This window comes from Macrotis lagotis, chromosome 1 (assembly GCF_037893015.1).
Source record: "Macrotis lagotis isolate mMagLag1 chromosome 1, bilby.v1.9.chrom.fasta, whole genome shotgun sequence".
Taxonomy (NCBI): Eukaryota; Metazoa; Chordata; class Mammalia; order Peramelemorphia; family Peramelidae; genus Macrotis; species Macrotis lagotis.
This window is the reverse complement of record NC_133658.1, coordinates 388,180,295-388,193,130: the sequence shown is the minus strand read 5'-3', so window position 1 is coordinate 388,193,130 and position 12,836 is coordinate 388,180,295. Positions and strand designations below refer to the sequence as shown.

Here is a 12,836-nt window from a genome sequence, read left to right as displayed (position 1 = left end):
GGCAACAAAACAGTGGGAAGGAAAAAAAAACCTTACGCTTTATTAAATTAGATTCAAGTTGTTTCAGTTGTAATAGCAGGATGCATGTGAAATCTGAACAGGAAGTCTGTACTAATGGAATAGCCACCTTTCAGTTTGCCAAAAACTAGTACAAATCCTGCTGTTCACCTCTCTCATTGGATAACACCACTACCTAAGACCCAGTGGAAAACATTAATACTTAAACCCTCATCACCACTTTGGTCTCTTTCCCCCTTCCAGGTTCACTGGCATTCATAGTAGGTTTACTAGGCACTCTATATTATAGACAAAGGTTGGTGGAGGGAGTAGCAGGCAGGTGGGTAAGACTAAAGCAGAAGTGAGAAATTTAGGAGAGAGAAAAAGTCAGAATTATCCCCATAATTCTAGGAGTGCCATTAAATTGAGGCAGAAGGAGTAGTTGCTTCCTGTGTTAGTACCTGGAAAAAGATTCAAAGAAAGGCAGAAAACAGACCCTGCTCTTGAAGAACTCATCATATAAATAATTATGTACAAACATGTTATAGAATAAATAATCAATAGAGAGAAGGCAGCAGATTCTCACTTTCTTCATTTGCTGAACTAGGTGATCTCTAAGGGCACCTTCTAGCACTAAATCTGTGATCCTATGAGCTTGGAACATTGGAAAGGGCATTTTAACTATATTGGTCTTAGTTTTCTTCTCTGTAAAATGAAGCATATGGAGTGATCTATGATTCCTTTGACTTTTGACTTTCTGAATCCATGAGATTACCTCATCTCTCAATGTAGTCCTGAATTCTCATAGCATTTATTGTCCAGAATCCTCATTTGGGTACATCATTATGATTTAAGAAATCTTTTGAATCATTACTTGACTTTTGTTGTATGTACATATTCTTAGCGATTCCAACTGGCTTGGAAACTTAAGGGCCTGGGCTATATATAAATTTTGTATTCATAGATATTTAAAGAACTGAACCTTTTCTCAAATCCTAATGGCTTCATTGTGATATGAATGAGGCTAGGGTTTCTTGATGACTGTGCCATTCAGTTCCATTGAACTCAATTATAAATATGTTTATTTAGCAATGGCATTGTGTCAGGCACATAAATGTAGGGTCTGGTCAGTGTTGCAGCTTTCACTTTTTTTATTCTTTATTTTTATACCAAATAAAGTTCTCAAGACTGCTCTACTTTAGGGGCAGCTAGGTGGCACAGTGGATAGAGCACCGGCCCTGGAGTCAGGAGTCCCTGAGTTCAAATCCGACCTCAGACACTTAATAATTACCTAGCTGTGTGGCCTTGGGCAAGCCACTTAACCCCATTGCCTTGCAAAAACAAAAACAAAAAAAAGACTACTCTACTTTGGTTGTGAGAGTCAGATAAAGTAATGCATGTGAAAGCACGTTGAAAAAAGATGAAGCCCTTCATAAATGTTAAGGGATTATTATTTGGACATCATATTATTTGTCTTCTCAGTGGGTGGGGGAGGCACTGGAGGGAAGGAGAGAATTTGGAACTCAAAATTTTAAAAATGTTTGAAAAAGAAAAAATAAATTCTAATCACTTAAAAATAGATTAATATTACTGGGTCATTAACAATTTTTGGGGGGTATATTCTTACCATGATTACTAATATTATCATCTATTGCATCCCATTTTCCACTGCTACAACCCTGCTTCAGGCTCTCATTACCTCACAATCTGGGTTACTGTCCTAGCCTCTTAAATTTAGATCTCTATCTCTATCTTTCACATCAATGCCAATAGATACACAGCTCTAATTATATTATTTCTTTACTTAAAAACTGTCAGTGGTTCTCCTCTAATTAAAGAAAAAATTACTTAACCTGATATTGAAGACCTTCCATAATGTGGTCCTTATCTATTCCTCTAGCCTTCTCTCCTACCAAATTGGAAAGACTTCAAATATGGACCCAGCAATGGGTTAAGTAGTAGAACAGATTTCAAAGAGACTCTGAAGATTGTCACTAAGGATGGATTTTGATTTTTACAATAACAACCCATGAAACCATAATTTAAGTTGAGGAAGAATACCTCTACTAAGAAAATGATAGCTCCTTGAAACACTGAAGTATGAGACTGCAGGAACCCTTCTCCTGACCTCCTCCTCCATTAGAGCCTTCTTGCAGATATTGTCTTCCATTTACATTGTATATATCTTGTATGTATAATTTTTTGCACATGAACTCTTTCAGGGCAAAAACTATTTTTGCTTTTTCTTTGAATTCTCAATATTTAATGTAATTTCTGGCACATAGTAAATATTTCATTGTTACCAGTTGAGTGACTGACTCTAATAAGATATGTAATTGTGAATGAATGAAGGGGAGAATGATCTTCCTTATTGATTTTACTGACTCGAAGAAAGCATGGTCTCCTATATTGCTGGGATTGAGAACAAATGCTTTTTTAAAATTCCACATTTGGAGATGTAGGCACAGTTAGTGTCACAGAAACATTTGCTATTACCTTAAAGGTTTGCCAAATAAGCCCAGTAAGAAGGTGCTTATTTTATCCAATTTAATTTAATTTGAAGAGCATGTTTTAAAAGCAAAAACTATATGCAAAGTCCTGTTCCAAGTGCTGAGATACAAAGGTGAAATAAGACATATAACCTCTCTGTGAAGACCTTATTATCTAGTACAGAGAAAATGCATGCAGATAACTGAAACATTTTAGAATGTTTGACAAAGAGAATGAATGACAAAGAGAAATCCAAGCAAAATATTATGAAGGATTAGGGATCATTTTTAAATGGGAAGGTTTCATGGAAGTGGTGACACCACAATTAGGTCTTGAAGGATTAGAGAGATTTCAACAAAAGAGATGGGGGGGAGGTAAGGAGGAGTCCATTTCAGACCTGGAAAATATTACCAGCAAAGAGACAGAGGAGAATGAGAAAAAAAAGCATGAAGATTGGTCCAGGTTAGCTAGGATAGAGCCAGTTAATGGAAAGTCTTGAATAACAGTTAATTCTTTATTTAGTAGCACAAGGAACATAGCAGAATGGATAGAGAACTGAACTTGAGACAAGAAATATCTATCCTAAAGATTCATCTCTGACTAGGAATCAATTAAGCAAGCAGTACTTATTAATCAAGGGTCTACTATTTTAGGCATTGTGCAAGGTGTTAGTAATACAAGTACAAAAATAATTAAACAATCCTTATTACAAAGGACATTATGTATCATATGTATTATACTTATAAAGTAAATAAATACAAAAACATACAAAGTGATAAATATAAGATTGTTTGGAAGGGAGGGTTTTAATTATGGGGGGGGTTCAGGAAAATCTTCATGTAGAAGATAGTAATTGGGCACCATCTTAAAGGAAGAATGGGACTCTGAGGTGAAAGATAAAAGAGGGATTGTGTTTCAGTCTGTAGGATGGCTAGTGCAAAGGCACAGAGATAGGAGAGGGAGTATCATTTTTGAGAAATGGCCAGGATACAGGAGAGGAAGTAATGTCCAATGAGGTTGAAAAGACACCACTGTATCCTAGTTGTGCAGACTTTTAAAAGCTAAATTATGACCTTGAGGAGGTCACTGATCTTCTCAGAGTTGTAGGAAATTCTCTTAGAATTTAATTATAGGGAAAGAGCTAAGTTGCATGGATAGAGGCAGTACCCTCAGACAGGAGTTTCCAAAGTCAATGAAATTAAAGAACCAGTCTCTGTCCTTGGTGGCAGGACCAGACAGGTATATTGAGAACATTATATAAGCAGCCCAGTCAAAGATACAGAGAGAGGAGAATCTGTAGCTTTAGTTGCATTTTTCAAATGGCCATATGGATTTTCCTCCATTAAAGATAATAGAGAACACATAATATAAGTAAAAGATTCTGCCCCTTCCTGCAGCTTCATATCTGGGCTGTGAGTCTCATAGGTGGAACTAAATTAATTTTCACAAAAGATAATATTTGCTGACTCTCAATGTGAGTGAGTGAGGAACTCTTTGTGATGTGCCCAAACAAGCTTTATATTATTGTCTCTTGTGAACATATCATACTAAATGAAACACTTTAGATGGGAAGGAAAGTAGAGAATGATAGGGAAGGAAATCTGCTTCCTGGGTGGTGAGAATCAGGAGACAGCTGCCTGAATTACAGAATCTCACACTCAGAAGGGACCCTAACCTGATTAAGATTCCACAGCATAGCATCCCAATGGGTAGCCATTACTTGAAAGCTTTCATAGATAAAAAGATGGAATAAGGCCTCCTTGTGAGGGCCTTAATATTTAGTAAAAAGAAAATATATGCAAATAGTTGAAATACATAATAGACTGTAGTAATAATCAAAGGGAAATCCAAACAAAATTTTATGAAGAATTTAAAGAAGGAGAGATCATTTCCAAATATGGAAAAGGTGCCTGGGTCTTTTAGAACCAGAAAGACATCAGTAAATGAGATGAGGGATAAGGAAGAATCCATTTCAGTCTAGAAAATGCTACAAGCAAAGGAATGAAGAAGGCTGAGAAAAAGGTATGGAGACTGGTCCAGGAGAAGGAGTTTATGAGAGATTGTAGTGTAAGATGGGACTAGAAAACTAAGATAGAACCAGTGATGAACTGGAGACAACGCTCCCTTTGGAGACACTAATTATTGGGAAGTTTTCCCTTAGTTTGAACCTAACTGTATTTCTCTGTTTTCTTTCATTGCTCTTCATTGAAATACTTTTCACCCTGCCTCCCTCATATGAATCTATGTTCCTGTTTCACTACCATTCCTATCCTTTTTACATATTCTGAGTAAAGTGATACCTTTTTAGTCATGAAATATGCACTAAGTTTGAATAATATCTATAATGTTTAATTGACCTCAAACTGGGGTCTGTGAATTCAAAAATTCTTTTTTACATTTTGATACCCATCTTTTCATATAATTAGTTTTATTTATGATTCTTTGTATTTAATTTTGTGTGTTAAAAAAATCCTATTTTGAGAAGGGATTCATAGGCTTCATCAGATTGCCAAAGGGGTTCATTAAACAAAAACAAAAATTACGAATTGTTACATCAAGTATGCTCTAGAAGGCCTTGTCTAGTATTTGTACTTTGTGCATCTGGGCATAAACAGACAAATCCATTGTTGGCTACTTGTTTCGATTTTTTGCCTTTTGTGAATTTTGAGGTATTTCTAAAGTTATTTTTATTCCTACTTTTTAGTAACTCCCTATCATATGCTTGACAACAGTTTTTCTCTTTCTCTCTCTTTTTTTAGTTTAAACTATTTTTAAAAAAATCATCTTAGTAGAACTCTAGGTAAGCATATATATATTTTTTATCATTAAATGCATCATTCCCTGAACAAAAATCTATCATTTTTTATGGTTCATGGTCTAGGAATTCTTGGACATTGTCTTTCTAATCAACTTCTGCTTTGTAAACCTTTCTCCCTTGCTTTTAATCAACAGTAGTGATAAAATACTATTTGTGTCTCTATAGTTTTCAGTTTCTTAGCTGACTTTATAATCCTGAATAATGCTTCCTATGTTTCTATTGGCCATATATTTATAATTTATGCCTAGGTGAAAGTCAGACTTGATAGATCTTGGGAAGTTTTCTGTCATACACACACACACACACACACACACACACACACACACACACACACACACACATATATATATATATATAATTAACTTCCTCTTCCTTCTAATTCTATACCTCAAAATTCCCATTCTCTCCTCTCTGCTCCAGCCTTGGAGTATGATATTGTCTTTGCCCTTGATCTTATCAATTTCTCATCTTTTCTGGAAGTTTGAACTTTCAATTATCCTTTAATCTTTCTAATATTCAGTCATTCTTTATCTACTGAAGCCTTCCCTGTTATTTAAATACATGCTCAGATTTCCCCCATCTTTAAAAAAAAAACTTTTGACTCAAGTAGGTGGTGCAGTGGGTAGAGTGCTGTGACTGGAGTCAGGAAGATGAATCTTCCTGAGTTCAAATCCAGCTTCAGACACTTCCTAGCCACGTAACACTGAGCAAGTCACTTAATTCTGCTTGCCTTAGTTTCCTCATCTGTAAAATGAATTGGAGAAGGAAATGGCAAATCACAGTGTATCTTTGCCAAGAAAACCCCAAATGAGGTCTTAAAGACTTGAATATGAAATAGTCAAACAACTAAAGAACAACAAAACTTTTACTTGGCCATGCCATCCCCTTAAGCTACTCTCCTTTATCACCTCCCTTTCATTTCCAAAACATTTTCTACTTCTGTTACCTCTGGTTCTTCCCATTTTTTTTGCTTTTTTGCTAGGCAATGGGGTTAAGTAGCTTGCCAAGGCCACACAGCTAGGTAATTATTAAGTGTCTGAGACCGGATTTGAACCCAGGTACTCCTGACTCCAGGGTCGGTGCTTTATCCACTGTGCCACCTAGCTGCCCCCTCCTTCACATTTCTTAACCTTTTGTAATTCTGATTTTGCCATTTGACTGAGAATTCTTTGTTTAGGATTATCAATAATCTCAATTTATAAATCTAGTGACCTTTTCTTAATTTTCATCCTATTGAATCTCTCTGGAGCTTTTTGAAAATGCTGACTTCATCTTCCTTCCGGATATTCTCAATTCCCTCAGTTTTTGTGACATTTTCCTCTTGGTTCTTCTACCTATCTGGTTACCACCACCTTTGATGCTATTATTGACCATGTCCTGTCCGTTTTATGTGGAGAAATCCCAGGACTCTGTTTGGGCATTTTTCTTTTTCTCTGCTCAAACTCTTAGTGATCTATGGAAATTAAGACTTTTGATCAAGAGTATATTTTTGGACACATTGTCTTTATGATGTCTTTGAGACATAGAGTCCACCAGATAGATGGTGATGCAGGATCAGATCTCAAAGGACATGGAGAATTAGGGCTCATCTGCTTATAGTGATAACTTAAAGCCTTTGAAGTTGACTAGATCACTAAGAGTTTTATCCTACCTCTTTTTTTTTTAGTTTTTTTTTTGCAAGGCAAGGGGGTTAAATGGCTTGCCCAAGGCCACACGGCTAGGTAATTATTAAGTGTCTGAGGCCGGATTTGAACTCAGGTACTCCTGACTCCAAGGCCAGTGCTCTATCCACTGTGCCACCTAACCGCCCCTTATCCTACCTCTTGAAAACTAACTTCCTTCAAGACACATTTCAAGTCTTTCTACAATAAACTTTTCTTGGTTGTACCAGTTGTTGGTGCATTCCACCCCCACTCCTCCCAAAAGAAGACATTATATATTATGTATTTATGTATTTACTCATTCATTTATTCATTCATTCATTTATTTATTTATGTGTTCTTGTTATTTCTCCCTAGCAGAATGTAAGTTACTATAGGGCAGAGATTATTTAATTCTTGCCTGTGTAACCTTATCCTGTGATACTTAATAGGCAGTTATGTTTATAATTATTGAATTGATGCATGTCTCAAGGGGGAAAGTAGACCTCTCTGTTGAACAACTGAGACAAATCTAGATTAGAAAAGTTCTTCAATTAAGAGTCACCAAAATGTTGTCATCCATATAACCCATGCCAAAAATAAATAAATAAATAAAAACCAAACCCAACCAGCCCCCTGTCAGTGATCAGCATGGGACTGTCCCATGGTACAGGTTTTGTCAACAGGAATTTGATAGAGGGCACAGTAGTGGGACAGGGATTCTCAGAAGTATGATAAGTGGGAAGGGAATAAGTATTTTAAGAGTGTGTACTATGAGCCAGATATGGAGCTAATTGCAATTTTTTTATTTCTTACAAATGTTATCTAATTTTATCCTGCACAAACCTGTTGTAACCCTCATTTTACAGTTGAGGAAACTGAGGTAAATAGAGGTTAAGTAACTTGCCTGGTAAATAGCTAAGGTTGAGTTTGAACTCAGGCCTTCCTGACTCCAAGACCAGAACTCTATTTAATGTATCACCTGGACATCTGTTCTGGAAACCATGGAATTTTTTTGGGGGGGGGCGCAAAATAAGAACTTACAATGACACGTCCTGTTGTGAGATAAGCTTCTGAGGTTAGCTTTTGGATCTGAGTAATCAGGATAATTCAGAAATCAATGATGTCAATATTGGCACTAGGGTATTTATTTAGCAGTCAAAGCTTTTTGACTGGCATTCATAGGAGGAATTATTTAAGAAGGAAGTAGACATGCAATTTCAAGATCTAGTGTGGATGTTTTCTCTATCATGAAGCCTCCCTTGATCTACTTTTTGCCTCAACTACCTGTGATCTTGACTCCTTTGGTATCTCTCTTGTGGCCACATCACAATTTTCCTCATATTGTGTTGTTTCATGTTTGATGTACTCCTCATAGAATCTTCCCTTGCACATATTATAGATTCAATAAATTATTGATTGATGAACTGATAGCTTGATATATGAGTCAGATGAAAAGGGGTTTGGTTTTTTCAAAGATATCACCTTAGAGGATCCAAAGGTCTTTTAAATGAGTAGAGAGTGAAAAAATAATGGAGAAGCTGAGAGCAAATTAGAGAACCAGGAGGGCTTAGAAGTTAGAAATGTTGGATTTTGGTCCTGTCTAGAATAGAATGAAGCCCTGAATATGAAACCTTGAGTAGTTTACTTCTCTTTGAGCCTCATTTTCCTTACTATAAAGTAATGGGATTGGAGGCAGGGTGGGATAATAGAAAGATCTAGAATCAGATCTGGATTCAGAGTGGAATCACTAACAAATCCCTCCTCTGTGAACTTGGCTTTAATTTCTATGGGCCTTAGTTCCCTCACCTGTAAAATGAGGGAACTGATGTAAGAAATTAAGAGTGTGCAGTGGAAAGAGCACTGGCCCTGGAGTCAGGAGTATTTGAGTTCAAATCCTGCCTCAGACACTTAATAATTACTTAGCTGTGTGGCTTGGGTAAGTCACTTAACCCTGTTTGCCTTGCAAAAACCTTAAAAAAAAAAAAGAAATCAAGAGTGGTCAGACTTCAGAAAAGCCTGGAAGGACTTGCATGAATTGCTCTTAAGTAAAGTGAACAGAACCAGGAGAACTTTGCACACATTAATAAGCACATTGTATGATGGTCAGCTATGATGGACTTAGCTCCTCTTAGCAGTTTAGTGAATATGGACAGTTCTAAAAGACTTGTGACAGAAAATATCATCAACCTCCAGAGGGAAAAAAAAACTATGGAAGCTGACTGCAGACCAAAGCATACTATTTTTTACTTTTAAAAATATGCTTTATGTTTTTTTCTTTCTCATGTTTCTTTTGCTATTTACACACACACACACACACACACACACACACATACACACACACACACATTTTTTCTATTATTGTAGAACTATTTTGTTTCTGGTCAGGATGGTATAGCCTTTACAAAGCAGGCTGGTCACATCCCAGATACTCAACAAGATTTCTGGGCACCAGTTTTCCTTCCCCAAAGGAGGACCTTAACCCACAAACCAATGGGCAAATGTCTGATGGTCTTCTGGGTCATCTCACCCCCAACCTTGAAAAATATTTATAACAATGAGAGAAAAAGGCAAATCAATAGGTTTGACTTCAGAGTTGTTTCCTTTATTACCAGAGATAATTTTATTCCATTGGACAGAATTTTCACAGCAGGCAAATGTGACTGTCTCTTATACTTGGATCCATGTGCACAGTGGGGGAACCCTACTTAAATTCAAAGGAGAGTTGGGCATATGGAGTCAGGAAGTGAAAAGGGCACAATCTCCATGCCTTCAGGCTTCAGTTTATCTAAGAAATGGAAATACCTAATAATAGCTAATATTTATAGAGTCAGCTGTATGTCAGTCTCTGTGCCAGGCATTTCACAAAATGTTATCTCAGTTGATCCTCACAACAGCTTTGGGAGGTAGGTGCTATTATTATCCCCATTTTACAGCTGAGGAAACTGAGGTTAAGTGACCTGCCAAGGTCACACAGCTGGTAAGAAGTTAGATTTGAACCCATGTCTTTCTGACTCCAGAACCCAGTACTCTAAGGAATCATTTCCTAGGTTGATGATTTAAGATAGGGATAAAAAAGGATATTAAATGAAAAGACCTGCATAGATGACAATGCCGACCACCACTTCTGTGTTCCTGATGGTACAACCACGAAGCAGAAGACTCTCACTGTTAAAGCCAGTTCTGGTCTGATCTGGATGTTCCCTAAGAAGAATGAAAGAAAATGCTGACAACAATTCTAGTATTATCTCTAGGATTATCACCATAAAACTGGGTGGGATAAGAAAGGCTTCCCTCTAAGTATAGGGCAGGGAGACTCAAGCCAACTATAAGTAAAGTTCTCATCCCTCCTACCTAACTTAATTGCTATTGCTATTGCTACTGGACTCATGGGGGTGGAATTGGAAATTAGAACCTGCTTAGCCAGAAGGGAAACCACCTCAAAATTAATTTCAGTTAGTTTCTTAAGCACTTACTCTGAACAGAATACTATTTTGGGCATTAAAGAGATGAAATTAGGATGACATAGTTCCTGCCTTCATGGATCATACATTTGAGTAGGATAATATGATATTACCATGAAAAAAATCAGAGTACAAAAGAGTGCATTACAAGTAGCTCAGTACCTTCTTTGTTAAACCCAGAGGTAGGGCTTATTTGTTTTAAGGGTTTCTTTTTTCCCCCCTTTTTTTCTTAATGAGGGAGGGAGAAGACAGGGGAAATAATTCTTTAATTAATACATTTTGTTTTAGATTTTTTTTTTTGCAAGGCAATGGGGTTAAGTGTCTTGCCCAAGGCCACACAGCTAGGAATTACTAAGTGTCTGAGGCTGGATTTGAACTCAGGCACTCCTGACTCTAGGGCTGGTGCTCTATCCACTGTGCCACCTAGCCGCCCTTAAAAATATTTTTTAGAAAAGAACAAAACAAAACAAAACAAAACAATACACTATAGGTGCATGAGGAGTACAAGAGAACGCTCTATGGAGTTTCAGAGGTGAGAGGTCATTAAAATGAAAAGCTCAGGAAGTCTGGAGGAGTTGGCAAGTAAGTTCCAATTTAAATAATAGATAGAAGTTTAATAAGTAGTGGGGCAAAAGGACATTGCAGGGATAGGGAACAATTACTGGACATCAGTTTCCTCCTCTGTAGAATGTGGATTAAATTAGTAGTATCTTCTAGCTCTAGATAATTGATTAATCAGCTGATCCATAAGCAAGTATTTATTAAACACTTACTATGTTTGAGATACTATGCTAAGCTCTGGGAATTTAAAGATAAAAGTAAGAATCTTTACCTTTAAGGAGCATATATTTTAACAGGGGATGTGATTTATACATGTGGGAGTATATATAAAATGAACAAAAGGATGTTTTGGAAGGGGGCACCATGATGATAATGGTGCTTGGACTGAGTCTTTAAGGAAAGGAGGTGGAAAAGTATGGGTTGTGTATGGTAGATAGAAAGAAGTCCAATTTGATGAATGAAAGGTAAGGCTGAAAAGGTTGATCATGGAGGGCCTTGGATGGTTGACATGTATTAGCTGTGTGACCTTGGGCAAGTCATGTAGTCCTCATTGCCACACATCCAGGGCCATCTCCAGTCACCCTGATTCATATTTGACTGCTGAACCCAGATGGCTCCAGAGGAGAAAGTGAGGCTGATGACTTAATTACAGCATCCACAAATCTCAATCTAATTCAAATGCATGTCATGGCATCACCTTCTTGTTGTTATATTCTTCTTCAAGAATAAAGGACAAACATTGGTAATAATAGCTATGTGGTTTAATGGAGCTGATCTGGAAATTAGGAAGACCTGCATTCGAATTCCACTTCTGATGGCTATCTGTATGACTGGGAAACTCAAGTTGAAACTTAGATTTTAATTCTTAGTATTCCAGGAAACTCTCAGAATATAAATTGTAGAAGAGTTGCTGATTTGTATTAGTAGGGGGAGTTTCTTATACCAATAAAATTACAGTTCTGGTATAATAATAATGATGATGACTAATATTTACATTGAACAAAGATTTATAAAGTGCTATATAGAAATGGAATACATGTTTTATATAAAATATTTATATACAAAATATTACAGATATGTGTGTGTATTTATATGTATCTACACATGTATGCATATATACATATATTTATATATCTATATCTGACTTCTTGCAACAGCCCTACTTTGTTCCATTTTACAAATGAGAAAATGAGAAAGAGAAGTTCAGTGATTTGATCAGGGTCACAAACTAAGTCTTCTTGATTATAAGTTTAGTGCCAGGCCAATACCACTAAAAGGGTTTGGACAAATGAGTAAAATGAACAGGATGATGCTTGAGGAAAAGAAGTTGTCAGTGATGATATCGGGATAATTGGGAGACACAGTGGAGAATGGAGGTAGGAAGTCTTGTTAGGGAGTTATTTCAAGCTTCTTAGATAGTGGTAATGAATGCTTACTATAATGACAGTAGGATAGTGGGAGATTGTATCCTTCAGAGAAATAGGATTAATAGAATTTAATAACTAATTGAATATAAGAAATTTGGGAGAGGGAAGAATCTCAAGGTTGTGAACCCAGGAGGCCAGTTGGGACTCCCTTCAGAACTGGTATACAGAAAGAGGGATGTATTTTGGGAATAGCATGAGAATCTTGGTTTTGCACACACTGGGCTTGAGACAAATATGGGACATTCAAGTAATGACGTCCTATAGTCTAAAAGTGATACTGAGTCTGGACAGATGATTTGGGACAACCATTTAAGACATAAAAGTTTGAAACCATGGAAGTGAATGACATTAACAAAAAACGATTTAAGCACTGATAACAATGTACTTACTGTATATCATGGGCTAGAGGTACAATTTGAAAAATAAAAAGGCTTAGTCT

At 36.6% G+C, this 12,836-nt stretch overlaps 1 protein-coding gene and 1 long non-coding RNA gene across 6 annotated transcripts in view; one reads left to right on the top strand and one right to left on the bottom strand.

The window, feature by feature from the left end:
- Positions 1–12,836, bottom strand: part of ATP10B (ATPase phospholipid transporting 10B (putative)) — a 304,974-nt gene that overhangs the window by 59,579 nt on the left and 232,559 nt on the right. For all 5 annotated transcript variants that reach the window (XM_074212482.1, XM_074212485.1, XM_074212483.1 and 2 more), the window contains one exon: positions 10,043–10,149. In XM_074212482.1, the coding sequence (XP_074068583.1) occupies positions 10,043–10,149 (107 nt within the window). The remainder of the gene's footprint in view (positions 1–10,042; positions 10,150–12,836) is intronic.
- The window catches only part of LOC141506066 (uncharacterized), an 84,587-nt gene that overhangs the window by 26,717 nt on the left and 45,034 nt on the right, over positions 1–12,836 (top strand). The gene's annotated exons all lie outside the window — the stretch shown is intronic.